Source organism: Bombus flavifrons, chromosome 14 (assembly GCF_040668555.2).
Source record: "Bombus flavifrons isolate JBK064 chromosome 14, iyBomFlav1_principal, whole genome shotgun sequence".
Lineage (NCBI taxonomy): Eukaryota > Metazoa > Arthropoda > Insecta > Hymenoptera > Apidae > Bombus > Bombus flavifrons.
The window spans coordinates 11,158,188-11,178,424 of record NC_138455.1 but is presented as its reverse complement, the minus strand read 5'-3'; the positions used below and the strand labels follow the sequence as shown (position 1 = coordinate 11,178,424).

The 20,237-nt window shown below is 40.5% G+C and overlaps 2 protein-coding genes across 17 annotated transcripts in view; one reads left to right on the top strand and one right to left on the bottom strand.

The window, feature by feature from the left end:
* Positions 1–18,391, top strand: part of Lar (tyrosine-protein phosphatase Lar) — a 279,097-nt gene extending 260,706 nt beyond the window's left edge. For all 14 annotated transcript variants that reach the window (XM_069127175.1, XM_069127169.1, XM_069127168.1 and 11 more), the window contains 7 exons: positions 8,773–8,912; positions 9,001–9,203; positions 9,863–10,029; positions 10,135–11,492; positions 11,581–11,807; positions 11,947–13,753; positions 13,990–18,391. In XM_069127175.1, coding sequence (XP_068983276.1) covers positions 8,773–8,912; positions 9,001–9,203; positions 9,863–10,029; positions 10,135–11,492; positions 11,581–11,807; positions 11,947–13,753; positions 13,990–14,058 — 3,971 coding nt within the window. In that variant the 3' untranslated portion in view covers positions 14,059–18,391. The remainder of the gene's footprint in view (positions 1–8,772; positions 8,913–9,000; positions 9,204–9,862; positions 10,030–10,134; positions 11,493–11,580; positions 11,808–11,946; positions 13,754–13,989) is intronic.
* A 62-nt stretch (positions 18,392–18,453) lies between these two features.
* LOC138186899 (uncharacterized Golgi apparatus membrane protein-like protein CG5021) lies at positions 18,454–20,226 on the bottom strand. Of its 3 annotated transcripts, none has more exons than XM_069127190.1 (5): positions 20,079–20,226; positions 19,610–19,686; positions 19,295–19,529; positions 18,740–18,982; positions 18,454–18,663 (listed from the first exon to the last, which is right to left on the bottom strand). In XM_069127190.1, exons 1-5 carry the CDS (start codon positions 20,091–20,093, stop codon positions 18,598–18,600), a joined length of 636 nt encoding a protein of 211 aa, XP_068983291.1. In that variant the 5' UTR covers positions 20,094–20,226; the 3' UTR covers positions 18,454–18,597. The 3 variants fall into 3 exon arrangements, with proteins under 3 accessions (XP_068983291.1, XP_068983290.1, XP_068983292.1); XM_069127189.1 differs by having other exon boundaries at positions 18,740–18,994; positions 20,079–20,225; XM_069127191.1 differs by lacking the exon at positions 20,079–20,226 and adding an exon at positions 19,888–20,072 and having other exon boundaries at positions 18,740–18,994.
* Between the last annotated feature and the right edge of the window lie 11 nt (positions 20,227–20,237).

Genomic DNA, 20,237 nt, shown 5'->3' with positions numbered 1-20,237 from the left:
CGCTAGTCGTCTTCTTACCTTTAATCGAACATAGAGAGGAGTGGCGCTACGAGACTCGAGCGAGGGATCGTTTCTCTTCGATTTATCGTGTCTTTTATAGTTTCTCTATTAGCTATATATAGTTGTTTATTTACTGATATTTTATTGCATAAGAAAAGACCTCGCGAAGGTTCCGGGCGCCACGCTTCGCGTCTATAGAGATACTTTTGCGAAGGCTATATATCGCGACAAAGTTCATCGCGCAAGAGCCAAAAATATAAAAGCCCGCCAAAAATCAGTCCGAAGATCAGTACCCGTGATTCCAGTGCCGGTTGCGATGACACGCCCTGATTCTCGACCCGGTGACGTTCGGTCTATCCTACGGCTGTCTACATAAATGTATATCTCTGTATTAAACGTATTTTCGATTTCAGATTCCGCTAACGTCTCTTCGAACCTATCTCTTCCCAACCGTGTCACATACAACCGATCCTCCTTCTCTTAACGATTCTCTATCTTCTTCACTCTGTTCTTAGTTCTGTTTTCTTGTTCGACAACGTTTTACATGCGTTTCCGTTTCTAGATTACATTATCGTTGTGTTTTCGTTTCGTTCGATCTCACCGAATTATGTTACCTTACATTACATTACGTTACGTTATATTACAATATATTATATTATATTATATTATATTATATTATATTATATTATATTATATCATATTATATTATACTATATTATATTACATTATATTATTATATTATATCATATTGTATTATATAATACGTAAAGCTTCTCCTCTCAGGCCACTTTTGCGTTTCAGTTACGCTTTCGAGAAACGAACTGTCAACTCAGCCTTGTCGCGGCAACAGAGAAGATACCAGGACGAATGCGCGGCCCTTTTTTTCCATTTCGAAACACTGAAATCCGATAATTCAATTTTTGTTGCGCGAACGTAAGTTTTTTGAACGCGCACATCGATTTTTTCGCGTTTCTCCTTCAAAAGCTAAACGCTCCACCAAACCTTCCTATCGCTTCTCTGGCAATACCTTCGATCTCTCCCAAAAAATGTGTGTGTGTGTATCTTTTTTCCTTTGGTTTTTGCTTCTCCTTTTTGGACGGGACGCGGCAATTACATAGCGAAACGCGGAACCATGTTGGCCCTAATTTTTTGGCTGGCGAGATTTTATATTTTTGGAATTTTTGCGACAACAAAACGATCTTCCATGAAATATTCTGTGCTCCCAGAAAAAAGCCCCGAACTTTTCCCCAGAGTGCCCCAGACATTTTTTCCAGGTGGTGCACGCAGCCGCGGATTTTTCAGAAGCTGATAACCAATTTTTGAGCTCAGCTATTACCAAAAAAAAAAAAAAAAAAAAAATGAGAAAAAGATACGACCAAAAAAAAAAAAACAGGAACGTATTTTCTTACTATTTTTACAGGGCCTAATCGCAACTCTCCCTTTGTACGTTGCCGTTGGTTTTTGTTCCCCTGAGCCCCCTCTTTTAAAACTTGGAGACCCATTTTAACACGCTAACTAATACTTAATTATATACTCATTCACGTGTTTTTGTCTTTCCTTAAAGCATTTGCAGGAGGATGATCCAGGTTTTGAACAGCTAGTTTTTAAGATTTATTCGCACTAACGTAACATTACCGATTGTCTAATGATATGTACTCATAACACTCAATGTTCTTTCTGGTGGTAACCGTGATTATTACGTCACGTAAAGATGTTTCGTTTCTCTCTTTAGTTCGTTGACTCACTCTTGCCACGTGTTACGACGATAGAGGCCAAACTGACCGTCCCTAAGCGTGCGCAACATTATTTTTACCGTTCCGAGGAAAAATTCTATATTATCGCTTGAATCGATTCTACGAGACATTTATCGGACGGAAATAATGTCTGTGAACGAGGGCGGCAGCTTGTCTGGTGAAACGCTTATGTGTGTGTGTATATATATATATATATATAATTTATACGTATAAATATATCATATATATATATATATATATGTAAACCACAGCGTATGTATTACACACAGCAAAAAAATATATATACATATTATTATTCCACTACATACCTACATATATGCATTTATATGTATATATATATATATATAAATATAAGTGTTTGAGAAAAATCATATATATCTATATATATACATATATAATATATTTCTATATCTCTGATATATAAGGCTCTTCTGTCTTTAGTTAAAATTTAGTTCTACCTATCGTTTGCACATGTTTAGAGCATGCCTTCGTTTGTTTATCGATCCCTCGGTCTCACCAAAAATTCAATCCCGTCGATCATATAATTCTCCTCGACTACGAGCGATCCTTCGAATCCCCAACTCGAAACAGATTCTCCCATCACCGTCCAAAGAAACCGTCAAGCTGCTGTCGAGTCTGCGAGATCTCGGTCTCGAACCACTGTAAAATGGTTCCACAACCGAATCGACAAAAGTCCTATGAATGGCATGCCGATGCACGAAGAAGTTTTGCTTTTCGTTTCGAATCTTTCCTTTCCGCCTCCTACTCGGTACTTCGCCGATCATCGGTTCGGTACCGTCCCACCCTGCATGGTACAACGAGTTTTTCAACCCCTTCCAGACACCGTTTGCCCGTTCCCCGTCCGATTAATCTTGCGAATCGGTGAGCAGAGAAGCTAACGAAAGGTAGAGGGAACGATAGCGACTACGACGATACAATGTTATTAATCGTATCGATGAGAAAAGTAATCGAGCCGCGATATCCTTTTTTCTTTCTTTTCTGCGTCGGTGACGTTCAGAACACGTCGTACGACAGACAGTCGACCGCGTTTCGTCTACGAAAGAATGAAAGAACACACGTAGGATCGCAGCCAGGAGAACGGCAGCTCTTTTGTCTTGGAAAATAATCGAAGACCTTGGTTGGTCGCGAAATCGGAATCATTTGTTGCGAGAGAGGCATTGTGAAGGCGCGTTATTGTCGCGGAAAAAGTCGTACGAACGCATCTCTAACGACGTTCCCTCGAACCTTTTGCACTCGGCACTACGGAACGCCCAGGATCCTCTTTCGTTTCACCAGCCCCCTACTCCCGATTCCTCCCACGCATTGTCCCGTTTACGGACCGACCGATCCAACCGTCCACCCTCTAACAGCAGACTCGGCAAAGCGAGGCGGAACGATAAAAAGCACTGCTGAAAGCACCCTGCCGTGTAAGCTCGCACATTATCAAGCACAAAAGTTCACCGTCGTATATACGTATACTCGTTCGTTATTGTTATTGTCGCCGCTAGTATCGCCATCACTACCAATATTCTATGATTATATTATTCTAAACGTATTATCGATATATACATATTACATATATCCTATATATATATATACCTATATATATATTATATATACATATGTATTACATATATTATATATTATATATATATATGTATCATTACCGCCGTTATGAGTGTGTGCACGGGCACCGATAAAAGTATTATTTTTCATGCGGGCACGGTTTTATCTCGCACCCACCACGCACGCATGTAAAGTCGCACACGCGTTTCACGCACGACGAAAGGTAAAGAGAAAAAAAGAAGGAAGAAGGTGAAGCGCGCAACGATGAACGCGTATCTACGCACCTACGCACAAAAGCCACACGCGGACGCACGCCTTTGCCGTGTCCTACTAACTGGGTATATATGTATATATATATATATGTGTGTATATATATATATACATATACACACACGTATATCACACCATGCACCACTTGAAAAAGCACCCTTCGCTTCGAGTAACTGCCGACAGCCTAAAAAGCACAAGCGTGCACGCATGCACGCATGTACGTAGGACGTGTGCGTGGGTGAGTGTGTGTACGCGCGTATCTACGTACATTTCGATGTACTTGCTTTGTTCGTAAACGCCTAGGAAAGAAGCGAGACTCGTGCGTGAACGTGCGCGGGCGACTATAATGCGCTCCCGATATACGTATTATAGTATTCGTTGGACCTTCGACGTATTAAAAACAGCACCGTATTTCGCAGCGCACCGTATGATCACTATATATTCACGTGTCTAAATATCAATTGTCACACTCGATTGCGATATATCGTGCCGAGCACCAGCACTGAGAGCACCCTTGAATAACGAGCACCCCCACCGTCGATTGTCGTGCAGTTTGATCAGCGCGTCTTCTCCACGTGAACCTCGATTCGGTCTCGATCTGTTTCCTCTCTTGTCTCGTAGCATCGTATGTCCGAGTATGTAGCTATATGCATCGATAATCGTTGAATCTATCGAGAAGAACGGTATCGAGTTCACGTCGGGTGCGGCGTGCACGCGTGAATGCGTGAACGAGTGCGTAAAAGAGTACAGGATGCAAGAGTAAACCGTAACGCGTCAAAAGTCGCGCAGTGGCAGCACGAGGAGAATGATAATCGATCGTCGTGCCAGGAAAGAAATTAGCGAAAATCGGAGGGCGACGTTCGCGAATTCTTCGGCCGCAAGCGCGATATTCACCGGGCGATATTAGCAACACGAGCGAAATATCCGTGACGCGAAGGAAGAGAATTGCCGCGAGAAGACGTTCAATTTGAAACATTTGAATACCAATATTCATGCAATTTTTTTCATTATCTTCGTCCATTTAGTCGACAGCCACGAGCCTGTCGGCAACAAGCACTGAGATGCATCGATATCGACGGAGAGAGAGCGTTCGCCGACACCCTGTTCCGCTGCTATCGAAAGAACAGAATCCCTTCGACGAAAGGGGTGAAAGGTCGGTAAACCGCCAAAGACTCTCTGTCCGTTCGAGACGAACATCGATGGATCGTTGATACGCGGGAATATCGCGGAAATTTCTTACACTCACCGATGTCGTTGGAATGATATACATAATCATATTACACCAGACCTTCTCTACTCTATTGTCTATACGTGCACCTTCGTTCTTTGCATGCTCTCACCGACCTACTTTTTTCCATCTTCTGCCTCTCTGTAAGTTATAACTATCGTATCTTTAATATTGAATTACGTATTTTATTCGTACGTATAACATGTTCTTTATATATATATACATTACATATATTACGTATTACTACATCTTTATATCGTGTCTCGATATACCTTTACGTCTTCTCCTCTAGGTATATAGAAAGAGTATACTCTACTCCGTTTTATGTGTGTTTTTCACGTTTCCATTTCTGAATCAACAACGACTCGCGGTTCGAGTCCGGTTGTCTCTTTTACTCTGGTAGCTGTGTCGTCGGAATATTAAGAAATCGACCGATCAAGGAACCATCCGTTCGTCGTTCCAACAAGAACCGAACGATCGGTTCTCCATTTTCCTCCGACAAACGCATGCTTCTTCCTTCTCTGTTTTCCCTTCGACTCGGTCTCTGCCATCGTGCGCCGATAACACCGACAACTGAGAAACCGATCGGGAATCCGATTAGTCGGCGTACCGTAAGAACGACGCGCACCGTTTCACGACCATTGTTAATTACGTGCATATTTTGCGAAGAATTTTGCGATTTTTGCGTGGGTGAATGCGCGGGTGTATGCTACCGATGAAACGTAAGAGCGAACAGAAAGAGGGACGGAAATAATTTTTTACCGTTCTTCGAGACGAACAAAAGCAAAACGACGTCGTTTGTTTCGCCTTTCGCTTGAAAAGAAATTTACCCCTTCCATGTACAGCGATACAGATTTTTTATCGAGCTGACGTTTTTTGCGGGTGACTTTTTGGAGTTGCGAAAAGAAAAAAAAAGACAAAAAAAAAAGAAAATTTTCCTCGAAAACATATTCCACCTTCACCGACTCTCGTATCCTTATCTATTCTACTATGTACGTGAATTTTTTCCGTCGAGACGAGTCGCGCCTTTTTTCACGACTTTAGATTACACACGGGTAGCGGTTTATACGTTCCCGAACCATAACACGATACCAACCACTTCTTCTTACTTATGGTTTCTCCTTCCTAGCTTTCTTTTTAGTAGACATTTTATCATAGGTCTTCCCTCTCTCGATGCCTCGTGCCGCGAGGGAAAGGACGAAACGCGCGGACTCGTGTCGTCTATCTTGTCCTTGCGTTTTTCTCCTTCCATTATCATCTTTTCTGTTTTCTTCCTTCCTCGCGATTCTCCTTGGCCGAAGCTGTTGGATCGACTTCACTCTGATAAGAAAGGCCGCGGTTACGTATCGCTTCGAATTTGCGCAAAGAAGAAGAAAAATCGGCGTGTCTTTCTCTCGGCGGCAGGAGGCAGGTGGACATGAGCCTTTAGTTATTTCATATTTGGAGTAGTGATTGCGCATGCCAAAAAGACAAGAAAAAAAAAAAAAGATATTCTCACATCTCCCGCCTCTCTGCGACCAACTGCAACCGAGGACCAAGCGATATTTTTCTATTTAACGATCGATTCGAAAGAGAATTTTGTCCACCGACGTTGCTCGGCAGAGCGATAAAAAATATTACGAATAGAGCAGAGGGTGCGATTGGAATCGAGCGCGTGGGAGGGAGGGAACGAACGAACGAACGAGCGAGTGCGCGTGTGCGTGTTTCACCAGAGAAACAGACAAAAATTTCATACCTTTTTTTCTCTCTCTTTCTCTCTCTCCCCCTAATCAGAGCAAAAAAAAAAAAAATACAATAGCTGTAAAAGAGGCCATGTTGACGTTGATAATAATCAGTAGTATGCTACCCACTGATATGCCTAAATATATTAAATATTTAATAATTCTACTCAATATACGTGAGAAGTTGACACGAATTTTTACGAGATTTTTTTCCCACTTTTTTGGCGACTTTTGGGGCGCAGATCCAAAAAGTGAGTATCCCTTAGCTCGTCTCGAATTGTGCCATGAATTTTCTTCCTGTATTTAATCATTTTTTTCTTTGTCTCTCTCTTTACACACACATATATATATATATACACATAATATATATATATAATATTTTTGTTCCTTTTTTCCGGCTCTTTCGCATATATCGTTTTGTTTTTTCTCCGTGGGAGACTATTTTGGAGATTTTTTCTTTTTTTTTTTTTTTCACTGTGTTTTCGTTGCTGCAGTCGGTAAGCAAATACAATTAAAATGAAAACTATTTACGTCTGCGTAAATAGTTGCGGCTGCGGCTACGACTGCGACTGCGCGCTCGCCAATTTTGTTTTTTGCGTTGCGTAGCGATTTTATGGACGTAATTGATACATTAATTACGCGAGAACAGTAAAACTTAAAACCGATATAGAAGCAAGAGACGTATCTCGTTCACCGAGGGAAACTTTCTTCTTCTGTATACAGGCCATCTTCTGTATGCAGCAGTCGTGTTTGGCTTTTCTTTGTCGTATTCTTTCTTGCAACGCAGTTTTTATTTTGCGACACTTTGTAGAGGCTGCAGTTATCGTTCTCGTACAAACCTAGAGGTACATTAGGCTTTCCTTTTCTTTTTCTCCTACAATTCTTCTTCTTTCTTTCTTTTTTCGTTCGTTGTTTTTCTGTGTAACGCCGATATAACGTTTCCGATGCCGGATACTGGACCGTCCATGACCACGCGTCGTCTTTGTCCACGTCGTTCTCGACGTTGGCTATCGAAAATATAATAATGGCGAAGATTTGAGAGAAATACATCGAACCGGGTCTCGAGATCCGTGGAAATCACAAAGCGAAGACTTCGAGAAGCGTAAAAAAGCAAAATCGCAACGAGGGAAATGAAAAGGGGTGGCGACGTAGCGACGTTCGCGACAAATTATCGAAACGGCTTATCGATGTGGATATCTGTAAATTCGCGTGATACATTTCGTTATCCTTGCACGTTTATCGAAAAACACGATTGCACGTTTCCTCTGGCACAGTTTTCATCCACGTCGCACAACCAACGATAGTACATCGCATATATACGCGTATACCATATGTATGTATGCGTATAACGGAACTACTTCGTTTTCGTTCGTCATGGACTCTCCAATATTGCCGTAGCATTATCGACCAACGTAACCGCGCTCTTGCATCTCGATGACGTATTTATACGCGCATTCGTACATTCGCGTTCTGAAATCGAATGCAGAATAAAAACATACATTATTGGTATTCAAATGGAGGATTATCGTGTCGTAGGGACGTAGAGCATGAGGTACCGGCGTACCTCGTAATATTGTTTGTACATCGTTTTGTCCGTGTGCGATTGGTGGCATGTACATATTTTCCATTAATTTTTCTTTACTCTCTCTTTCTCTTTTTCTCTCTCTCTCTCTCTTTCTCTCTCTATCTTTATCATATTCTCTTTCTCGTTTCATCCTTGCGATTTGTTTTCGTTCGTTTACGTTACGTTCTGTCTTTCACCTGTTCCCTTTCGTTGCAACGCTGCTGCGTTATTTTGTTTCTCGCACGAGTTTTCAATTTGCTGTATACAACGCTTTGATTTGCCATACTGTTTTCGCTACGTGCTCCTTCACTTCGTTTATATACCAACGACGAACGACCCGTTACAAATCGTTACCGATTAAACGGACACAGAGATCGACGTTATTTTATGTTTCTGCATAGAGAGAAAAGAGTACTTTTAGTTTTTTTAGTTGCTTCTTCGATCCATCGGACGGACACGATTCAATGGACAAGCCCCCCCCCCCCTACCGTTTTCTTTCGTTCGATCCAACCCTACGTATTTATTTACTTTACAGATCTTTCTTCCTGGTTATGATATCGTTTCAACCCCCCTTTCAAGTATGACTGCGATAGTGTGAGAGCGTGTGATTGCGAGTATGCAGCAGAATCGGCCGTCAAGTGCACGAATTAACCGATCGTTGCGTTCCAGTGCCGGGTCATCCTCAAAACGTGACGGTAACACCGATCAATTCGACCACGATACACGTGAAATGGAGACCGCCAACGTCGAAAGAACAAAACGGCGTGATAAGAGGTTATCACATACACGTGCAGGAAATGAGAGAAGAGGTCTGTCGGCAGAGCTTCAAATTTCACGCTGTGATTCGAATGGACGCATTTTCTCAGCGACTAATATTTTCGCTATTTGCCTTTGTAGGGAAAGGATCTGTTGAACGAGCCGATACGACGCGACGTGCAAGAAGACGGCGTGCTGGAAGTGAACATTACCGGGTTGCAACCTGACACCACGTACTCTGTACAAGTAGCCGCTCTAACGAGAAAAGGAGACGGTGATCGTTCGCCGCCAGAAACTGTCAGAACTCCCGGAGGTGTACCCAATAGACCTCATGTTAACGTGAAGTATGTTCTTTAGATTCCTTTATATTTCATGCCAAACGAACTTTCAATATTTTCTTCGCTTGACATAAAATTCGCTAGCATAAAAAATATATATATATATATATTTTTATATATATATATATATCGGCAAACGGACGAACGATTGCCTAGCCGAATTCTCTTAATTATTACGTATGGAAATATTTAAAACGCGTAGCTTATTGAAGCCGCGTGGATATTTATACGACTTTATATTTTTATGAATACGATTGGAAAAATGAAGCTGAGGCAGACCATTGTTTCACCTACTACATATTATAACGAGTATTATATTTTAAATATTTTATGTATTTCATATATTATTCCATATTATGTCCATCCTGTGTATTTTTCGATTTTCCATGAATGCATAAAAATCCGCAGTCTATTTATACAATGCCAATTGATAATGTTTAAACACTTCGTTAACGTGTCAATCAAAGTTGTTCGAAAATCCGAGCATCGAACGGCCTGTGTCGAACGAGTTCGACATAAACAAGCTATAACTCGTAAACGAGATTATATCGGACGTATGAATCACCCAGAAGCCGTGATCCATAAAATTAATAAAGTCCAAATTTTCTTGTCAATGTCCTGTCTTCTTTTTTCTTTTTTTTTTTCTGACAATGTCTCGTTTCCAGACTTTTGTCCAAAGATCCTGACGTGGTTGAACTCGAATGGTCGCAGCCTACGCAAACGTACGGCGACGTGTTGGGATATAGAATAAGATACGGAATTAAGAACCAAACGCTCAAGGAAGAGTACATTCCAGGAAACCGTCAACATACTTACAAGATCACTGATCTTGGTAAGCTCGAATCTCCTATATATAGTATTCTTAGTGGTATCGTTTTATCATTTTTTCTTAATGAAAATTACTATTTTTCACGCTTTGGTTGGATTTGATTCGCAGAGGAACGAGGGGTGGATTACGAGTTTAGGGTGGCTGGCCAAAACGCGATCGGATTCGGTCAGGAGACGGTGCGATTCTGGTACAGTCCCGAAGGAGAACCAACTGGCCCACCGACGAATTTATCCTACTTTTTCCAAACTCCGGACACAGTGTGTGTCACGTGGGATCCGCCTCTGCGACAGCACAGAAACGGTCAGATCACCGGTTACGATGTTCAATTCAACAAGAAGAACGATCACTCTACAACCATCAACAGGAATACGACCAAGACGAGAGCAGTTTTCACGAATTTGGAGGAAAATACGGAGTACGTGTTTCACGTGAGAGCGCACACATCCAGGGGGAGTGGGCCATATTCGGAAAAGATCACGATCATAACGGAGAAAGATATTGGCCGGGCACCGATGTCGGTAAAAGCGGTGGCCACGTCGGACACGAGCGTGGAAGTTTGGTGGGAACCGGTACCCAACCGTGGAAAGATACTTGGATATCAAATATTTTACACGACAACCGCTGTCGAGGACCTAGACGAGTGGAAGCAAAAGACCGTTGGTCTCACCGAGTCGGCGGAACTTGTCAACTTAGAGAAATTTACTCAGTACGCGATCACGGTAGCAGCGAGATATAAGACTGGCCTTGGAAGACTCAGCGAGAAGGTAACCGTGAAGGTGAAGCCGGAAGACGTGCCTTTGGATCTAAGAGGGCCGGACTCGTCCACGCATTCCATGACCCTTTCCTGGAAACCGCCTATCAAACTGAACCCCATGAACTACAAGGTCTCCTTCGATGCTGTCAAAGAGTTCGTAGATTCGCAAGGTATCACGCAAACGCAGATCGTGCCACGCAGACAGATTCTCTTGGATCCTAGCGTGACGACGACCACGATCAACGAACTGCAGCCGTTCACCACGTACAATGTGAATGTGAGCGCGGTGCCAAGAGATGGTCAGTACAGGCCACCGGCTAAGATCACCATTACCACGCAAATGGCAGCTCCGAAGCCTATGGTCAAGCCTGATTTCTATGGCGTGGTTAACGGAGAGGAGATTCAAGTGATTCTGCCTCAGGCCTCCGAAGAATATGGATCAATTTCGCATTACTATTTGATCGTCGTGCCCGAGGACCCGTCAACAGCGGATAAGCAACCCGACGAATTGACCGAGGACATGATCGCGGGAAAAGGGGCTAAGGAAAGGGAGAATGCTCCTTACATTGCTGCCAAGTTTCCACATAGAGATATTCCGTATACGTTCCATCTTGGCAGCGGAGATATATACGAGGGTTATGAAAATCGTAAACTTGAGAAGAGTAAACGATACAGGATCTTTGTGCGTGCTGTTGTCGACACACCGAGGAAGGTGGGAATGAGACTGCAATTAGTAGAGAGAGAGAAAGATATTAAACGAATAAATATGATAACGTAACTAATTTTACTTCGTATTCTAGCATTTGTACACTTCGTCGCCCTTCTCCGAGTACCTGTCTCTCGATATGAGGGAAGTACCTCCTGGTGAGCCACCACGACGTCCCAATCCGAATACCCCGGTGGATGGAAATCCAGAGGTATCGGTGAAAACCAGCGGCCAAGAGCCAGGCATGGTGTGGGTGGTCGGTCCGATAATAGCTGCGTTGATGGTCAGCATATGTCTCGTCCTTCTCTTCGTTATTAAAAAGTAAGTATCGAATACATCGACAATGGAACTTCGGTCAGTAGCAAATCGATCAACATCGATGATATCACAATGACATAGTTTGATATACGTTTTCTTAGAGGCGAAAAGAATCTCACGATATTTTCATTTATCACCTTAGACGAAGACAACCCTGCAAAGCACCCGATCAAGCAGCAGTCACCCGACCGTTAATGGCCGCTGACATCAGTTCGAATCACGCTCCATCCGATCCAGTCGAAATGCGCCGTTTAAATTTCCAAACGCCTGGCATGGCCTCTCATCCTCCAATTCCGATCAGCGAACTAGGAAACCACATCGAGCGCCTAAAAGCAAACGACAATCTAAAGTTCAGTCAGGAGTACGAGTCGATCGAGCCTGGACAACAATTCACTTGGGACCACTCCAACATGGAAATAAACGCTTCGAAGAATCGTTACGCGAACGTTATCGCCTACGATCATTCGAGGGTGATTCTGCAAACTATAGATGGCATGTCGGGTACAGATTACATAAATGCCAATTACTGCGATGGATACAGAAAACAAAATGCGTACGTAGCTACGCAAGGGCCTCTTCAAGAGACGTTTGGAGATTTCTGGCGAATGTGTTGGGAATTGAGATCGAGCACGATCGTGATGATGACAAAGCTGGAGGAACGAACGAGGATTAAGTGCGATCAGTATTGGCCTGGTAGAGGTTCTGAAACTTACGGTTTGATGACTGTGACCATCACCGACGTTCAAGAGCTGGCTACCTACTGCATTCGAACATTCCAAATATCCAGAGCGGGTTATTCCGAGAGACGTGAAATAAAGCAATTGCAATTTACGGCCTGGCCTGATCACGGTGTGCCCGAGCATCCTGCACCGTTCTTGCAGTTCTTACGTAGAGTCAGATCCCTGAATCCACCAGAAAGCGGACCGCTGATCGTCCATTGTAGCGCCGGTGTTGGAAGAACGGGTTGCTTCATCGTCATCGATTCGATGCTCGAAAGGATCAAACACGAAAAGATGATCGACATCTATGGCCACGTGACTTGTCTACGAGCTCAAAGAAACTACATGGTCCAAACCGAGGATCAATACATTTTCATCCACGACGCGCTTTACGAGGCGGTGATCTGTGGCAACACAGAGGTGCCTGCCAGAAACTTACATTCCCACATCCAGAAGCTGATGCAGCCAGAGATCGACAATATCACTGGTATGGAACTGGAATTCAAGAAACTGTCCAACATCAAAGTGGATTCGTCGCGATTCATCTCAGCGAACCTTCCCTGCAACAAGCATAAAAATCGCTTGGTGCACATATTGCCCTACGAGTGTACCAGAGTATGCCTGCAGCCACAACGCAACATCGAAGGATCGGATTATATTAACGCCAGTCTCATCGATGGATATCGATACCGAGGTGCTTATATCGCCACTCAAGGACCTCTCTGCGATACCACAGATGATTTCTGGCGTATGCTGTGGGAGCATAATTCTACAATCGTGGTCATGTTAACGAAATTGAAAGAGATGGGTAGAGAGAAATGCCATCAGTACTGGCCGTCCGATAGGTCAATTCGTTATCAATGCTTTGTGGTTGATCCCATCGCAGAGTACAACATGCCTCAGTACATTTTGCGAGAGTTCAAAGTGACGGATGCGAGAGACGGAGCGAGTCGTACAGTCAGACAGTTCCAGTTCATCGATTGGCCTGAACAGGGTGTTCCAAAGTCCGGCGACGGGTTCATCGACTTTATTGGACAGGTGCACAAAACGAAAGAACAGTTTGGTCAAGATGGACCGATAACTGTACATTGTAGCGCCGGAGTTGGGAGAACAGGCGTTTTCATCACCCTGAGCATTGTATTGGAACGTATGCAGTATGAGGGAGTCGTTGACATCTTCCAAACGGTCAGAATATTGCGCACGCAACGACCTGCTATGGTTCAAACCGAGGTTTGTAGACGTCTTTCAATCAAATATTTTAATCTTAATATGGTAGATATTTCTTCTCGGATATTTCAAGTTGATATACACTTCTGTATATATATTTTTGCAGCCTTAAATTCCTCACATAACGCACGAACATACGGAATTTTACTTTCTATCTGAGATTTGCTTCTCTTATATATTTTTATAGCTGTTGTAACATGTAACACGTACGTAAAATGTAATATATGTTGCTTATGCAGGACCAATACCAGTTTTGCTATCGCGCCAGTTTGGAATATTTGGGTTCTTTCGATCATTACGCCAACTGACAAGCCGACACTCGCGAGGAAAGAGAATCGACGAGAGAAAGAAGAGATCGACAAAGAAACGAAAGAGAGGTCGGTGAACGAGCAAAAGTGCGACGCGTCTAGTACGACGAAGTACGCGAAAAATGTGTAAGTTTGTAAGTATGTAGCCTGTATGATGTTCCCGGGCAAAGCGTACCATACTTGTACCTTCCAATGACAAATACAGTAGAAAGGCGATAAATTATTAACCTCTCGTTCAACTAACTACGGTAGTAACCAAGTATCTTACAGTCAATGGTGTCGCAACAGTCTCAAGATAAGCGGAAAAGTTCCACTTTTTATGGGCACCGCATGTGCTGAAACAATTTTCAAATTCCCCGACAACAAAAACGGGACAATACTGCCGTTTAGAATGTACGGCTTAAAAGCTCGCTGTAAAACAATCATATCTGTAGAAATATTCTTTACCATCATATCAAAATTTCCTTTTATAATTCGAAAAAAAGAAGACACACACACAGATACACAGGATGACATGCAGACGAACGAGAATACGCGAGAAACGAGAAAACTTGGATGTTTTCGAGCTAGAAATCGAAGAAATCAAGCGGGAAGCGATTGACAAGCGAGAGGAAATAGTACGAGAATATCGTAATCGAAAATTGAAACGATCACTGAAACATATCCAACTCGAGGAGAATTTGGGAGACACGTTCCGATTACACGTCTCCCGAATCGCTCGAAAATGACGGCTGCTTTACATAATGTAAGAATAACGAAGAAACTGACGTGATTTATTATTTTACGATCATGTAACTCGCGATCGAAACGTCAGCGTACATGATATTTCGTTCTATGCTGAAACTTTCCTATTCGTTGGAGAAGAACAGTGCTTCCATATTAGTGGGGAACGTAATGAAACCTCCGAGGCGAGCTACTACAAGTGCGAAACATGCCGCGTCAGAAAGAAGAAAAGAAAAGCTAAGAAGAAAGCGCGCGTTTCGTAAAGTACTTATCGATGCGACACGGAAGATATCGAGAAATCAGAGAGAGAGAGAGAGAGGGGGGGTGAAACTGCAAGTATCTCGATCATAAAAGGAGGAGAAATCACAGAGAGACATAAATTTCCGCTCAGCGAAGAGAAAATTACCATACTGCCAAATCGACAATTATTCATGCTGAACCCATTACGCACGATAGGGATCTTCTCATTACCTACTGTAATTTTAAGTAGATCGTAAGGCGATTATTCTAAGATTAGTCTGTAAGCGATGCCATTAGAAGAAGAAGAAGAAAAAAAAAAAAAGAAAATAATGCGACTGTGTCGAGTGAAGGAAGTATGAAAGGAAACGGTGCCTATATTCAATTAATTAAAATGCACAAAATGTTGTGCAGGTTTCTACGCGAACTAATTTAACTAACTAGAAGCACTGTATGTCGGATTTGCGTACTATTCCACCGAGCCCTCGATGCCCTTGTGTACAGAGTACCATTGTAGGCTTCTACCTCGACTACTTTTACAGTTTTCCCCAGTTGCAAGGCTATCAAACGCAGTACACTAGTTCCGCTCTGGAGATTCGCTCGTTTCTAGTACAATTCATCGAAAAACGTAGCTCATGAAACGCTAAGAGAAGAGTCAACGAAACTTTGTAATTCATCGTCCTTGTCGCGGATATCGCGTCAGATCAATGCCAAAAACAATCAGTTTCACGATTATGCGTCGTCCTATCCTGCGTATACATTGCAACAACGATAGGGCTGTATACTACTCGCGATTTAAACATTTACAGAAATTCTAAGTAGTCTATGAGGACAATAAGCTTGTGCTCGTTTATATACCTTCTATATTTCGAAATTTTCACCGTATCGTTCGGTATAGAATCGTCTTATCGCTGTTCGACGATAATGGTAAAGCAAAAAATTCTAGCTATAAAAAATATACAGTGCATATGCGAGTATGTGCGTGGGTGGTATGGTTAACAAATATAATCAGCCGAGCGAGTCAGAAGATCTCTTTCAGTTTTTGGCATTCTTTTGATTGCGAGGGGTTCGTGCAGTAACCTAAGCAAGAAATGCAGAAGAGAAAAGTACGAAAGCAGAGGAATCGATGTTACATTCTTAGATCCAACTTTTAAATTTAATGATGTTCGATCAAGCATCTGACGTATATACATATTTTCAGTTAAAAGTGGTTCGAGGGTCAGGAATTGTGACTAAGTGTACATAAATGCACCGTTTGTCATTAACAACATTATATAAATATAAATATAACTATAAATATGGATATAAATATAAATATACATAAGTAAAATGATAAATAATATATATATGTATGTATGTATGTATGTATATATATATACATATATATTATAAATATCATAATTGAAGAGAGTACGCATTTAAAAAAAAAAAAAAAAGCTGTGGATATTTTCTAGACTGTCAAGATAAGCACGTTTCTTTTATTTTTTCCATCCGTTTTGTCGCTTTTCGGTTTTCAACGCACCTTTTGATACTGTTTTTTAACATAAGTTCGTTTTCATGCAACTTTACTTGCGTACCTATTTTTTTACACGAGATTTACATTAAAGACTAATGACCTACTGTATTATTTCCGAGCGTGCATTTATTCGCATCTCATATCATTTTATTTGATGTTGTAAGACTGAAGGCCATTGCGTGTCTAATGTATTATCGTGTACGTATATTTTCGGTACTTCTAAAAAGTACTTAAACCGCCTCGGTCGTCCTTATAAAAGATTATACTATACTTAATCTTTGTATCTCTCTCATTGTCCGTTCAAATTCCGAGATTTTCCAATGTGTTCGATTCTTCTGTACATAATCTCCTTCTAATCCATCCACTATGACTTATTTGGGACTGAGTTTTTCCGCTTGCAGATACGTTGTCAACATTCGTTCCTTGATTATCGTTGTATACTGGCCTTTGGTACGAGCACGAAAGTTAGTCTTGAAGTAATTCTATTTTTATAATTATTCTTTTTTATACTGTTGACTTGATTTATCACATTAATGTACACTTACTTTCTTCAATCTCATTATTGTTTACCTTTTATTCGTGTATAACTAGCGATATCGTGCTTCTGCCTCGGAATATAAATTCGTTGTTACTGGCAATGAAGAGACACGACGAAACGACTGTTTTTCAGTAAATCAAATCAGCAGTGATTAAGTAATCCTTGAAACAACTTCTCTCTTCGATAAAAATGTGCCATTGTTAAGAACTACAATTGGTGTAAAAACTTATTAAAAAAAAAATCGACTTGTTATACAAATGCATCACGCTAAAAAAAAAAAGGCTGAAAAACCAACGTACATAGAAAACAAAGAAATACATTCCCATGGACAAACGATGATAACATAGTAACAAAACGATTTGAATTTAAAGAATCTCTTCGTAACATCTATAATCATATTCGTGGAAGAAGCGAACTAAACTTTAAAATCTTTGGTACGATGATTTTAAGGATGTCGTTGTTATCCTTCGATTCAACTTTTTAACTACATACACACGTATTATATAGATATATTAAAAGATTTAACAAAAGAGAGAAGGAATATAATCCTGCACAAAGTGCAGCTTCGCCAAGACGGTCGACAACTTCGCGTTCAAAGTTCCAGACTAAAAATACAATATGTTACGGAAAACGAAAAGTTAAATGATTGTATAAACATATTACTAGTTATAAGTTAGTAGCATTAAATTGTATCCGATGAATTTACCAATTCAAAAAAGTCCACGATATTCATATATTTATAAGATACCGAACCGTAATGTTATTACGTTCTTTTGTATCATTCCAAAAGTTTTGTGTATGTTGTACGTTAGCTGCGTGTCTATTGTTAGTGTTTATAATTTTTTTATATCCCAGAGTGTATAGCAATATGTGGTTTGTTGTATTCTTCTTCTTAAAAAGCATACAACTCGCGTTTTCGGAGCAATCTTTCCTAATACAACAAAATACAATCGGCCATATTATCGCTCCGTGCAATACCACGACGAGTTTGTTACACTGTGTGTGAGATCATCTCGAGTTCATCCATTTGGATAAGATTGTAGTCATACGATTGCAGTCATTAATTCCGTGGAAAATGTGAATTAAAGAAACAAAGAATAAGTCAAATATTAAATATCGTTGAAAGAATGGGAAATTATTTTGTGATACTTTCTTGCCAGAAAGAATACAACAGGCTGAAATGAATATAATAAATGCAATGTTACTAATTAACACCTATACAAATTAAATATTGTGTAATAGAAAGTCTGTTGACAAGGAGAAATAAGGTGTACATTATGTATTGCCCTGTGGCATCAATAAACTAATAATTAACGTAACATCCGCATTTTTACTTTTTTTTCAAAACGTGAAAACACCAGGAAATAAACGAACGACGATATTTTCAATAGCAATTTTATTTTATATTATTTCATTAAGATATACAATTATTCGCATCATTATATACAAATCGACAGTTTTCACGATGATACTTATTACGGCAATGTTTTTCCTTAAATAATATCATGACTGAAAATTTCTAATCTTATATCACATTAGTTGGTGCACTTGGATTACCTGCGGGTGGACTCCTGGTCATCATGGACGCAACCTGTGATAATAAGAATAGATCTATGTACTTCTGGTTTATATATCCTTCAAACTATAAAGAACATTTATTTACTAACATTTTGTATGACTTGTTTTCTTAAAAAGTCGCTGGTGGCAGTAGAAATATTTTTATCATTTCCCATTTTGCATTTTACGTATCCATATAAATTTGCACTATTCAAAACGATTGCAATGCAAACGAGCAACAGCCACTTAAATTTCAAACTAAACAAAGCTGCCACAAAAAACATCGACCACAAAAGTGGACAGAGAATTAAGGCTAACCAAAAGATACGCGCTTCTGTAGTATTAATGCGGTTCTGTTGGACACCCTGAAACACAGGGTATAAATAGTAGACCTTGTATTTTATAGTAAACAATTATAGTCCTTTCTACTACTCTTTTTTCAATGTTGTTTACCAAGAACAGTGAAACATTAAATGCCTGCATAATTATAAGCCTTTCTCTTTTTGTCTTTTCTTTTTTACCACGATGTGTCAAGGGCATAAAATGTGAAAACTGGTAAACCTTGAACTATTTATTCATTCAGGTAGACACAATGTCTACTAAGATGTACAGAATCGAAAGGATATACGCAATGCCTATAAAATTTAAACCTTTAATTAACAAACCTTTTTGGATTCAAATACCCAGTGACTTTTTCCATTGTCATCCACGTAATTCCACCATCTAAGACCAACCATTAGCCTTCCGGTGATATTTTTAACAGTCCAAAAGTCCATTGACAAAAGCAATACAACGACTACAAAACTAGTTATGAAACTATTTGAAAACCATCCACATAACATATAGGCTACTATCGCTGCTATTCTGAAGGCTAAATGAAACATGGTAACATATGGATGTCTATAAAGATACATAATGTTGTCAATCTCAAACCTTAATTACTCTTATTAAATGTTTATATAATTGTAACATTTATATACTTAAGTTTATTGTTGCTTTGACCCGTTTCATCCTCTTCACCAAAAGCAATTGTATCATCATCCATTAGCAAAGGTACCTAAGAAATCACATAATAAAATTTCAACTATTGACAAGCAACAACGTTACACGTCAAACCGTGATTACAACGTTAATGAAAATGAGAAATGAAAATTCTCCTTGCCTCCCTAGAAGGAGGTTAACACATAAAAATGATACAGCAACACCTCGTACACTTCAAAACATATCGATTTACACCTGTTTTAACTATTATACGTACGGATATTCACGAATAAATGTCAATAGCAATTCTTCCGACACGACAACAAAACGGTGATGATGTTTTCGCGATGAAAATGATTCTCCTGTTATAGTTTTAAGCAACCTGGCAGTTTAAAGGTGGAAGTAAAAAAAAAATACTTGGCGTCGATATACGAAAATCGAATGGGTTAAAATGTTCCGTACACTTACCGACGCAGACGCCATGTTAGCATGTTTTACCACAAGCTTCCAGCGATACTAACGCCTCATTAACATGAGAAAAGCGCGAAACATACGTAGGAGCGTATTGAAATAAAATCCTAGAAAAGAATTCAAATATGTCTTTGATTAATGACAGATGATTCAAAT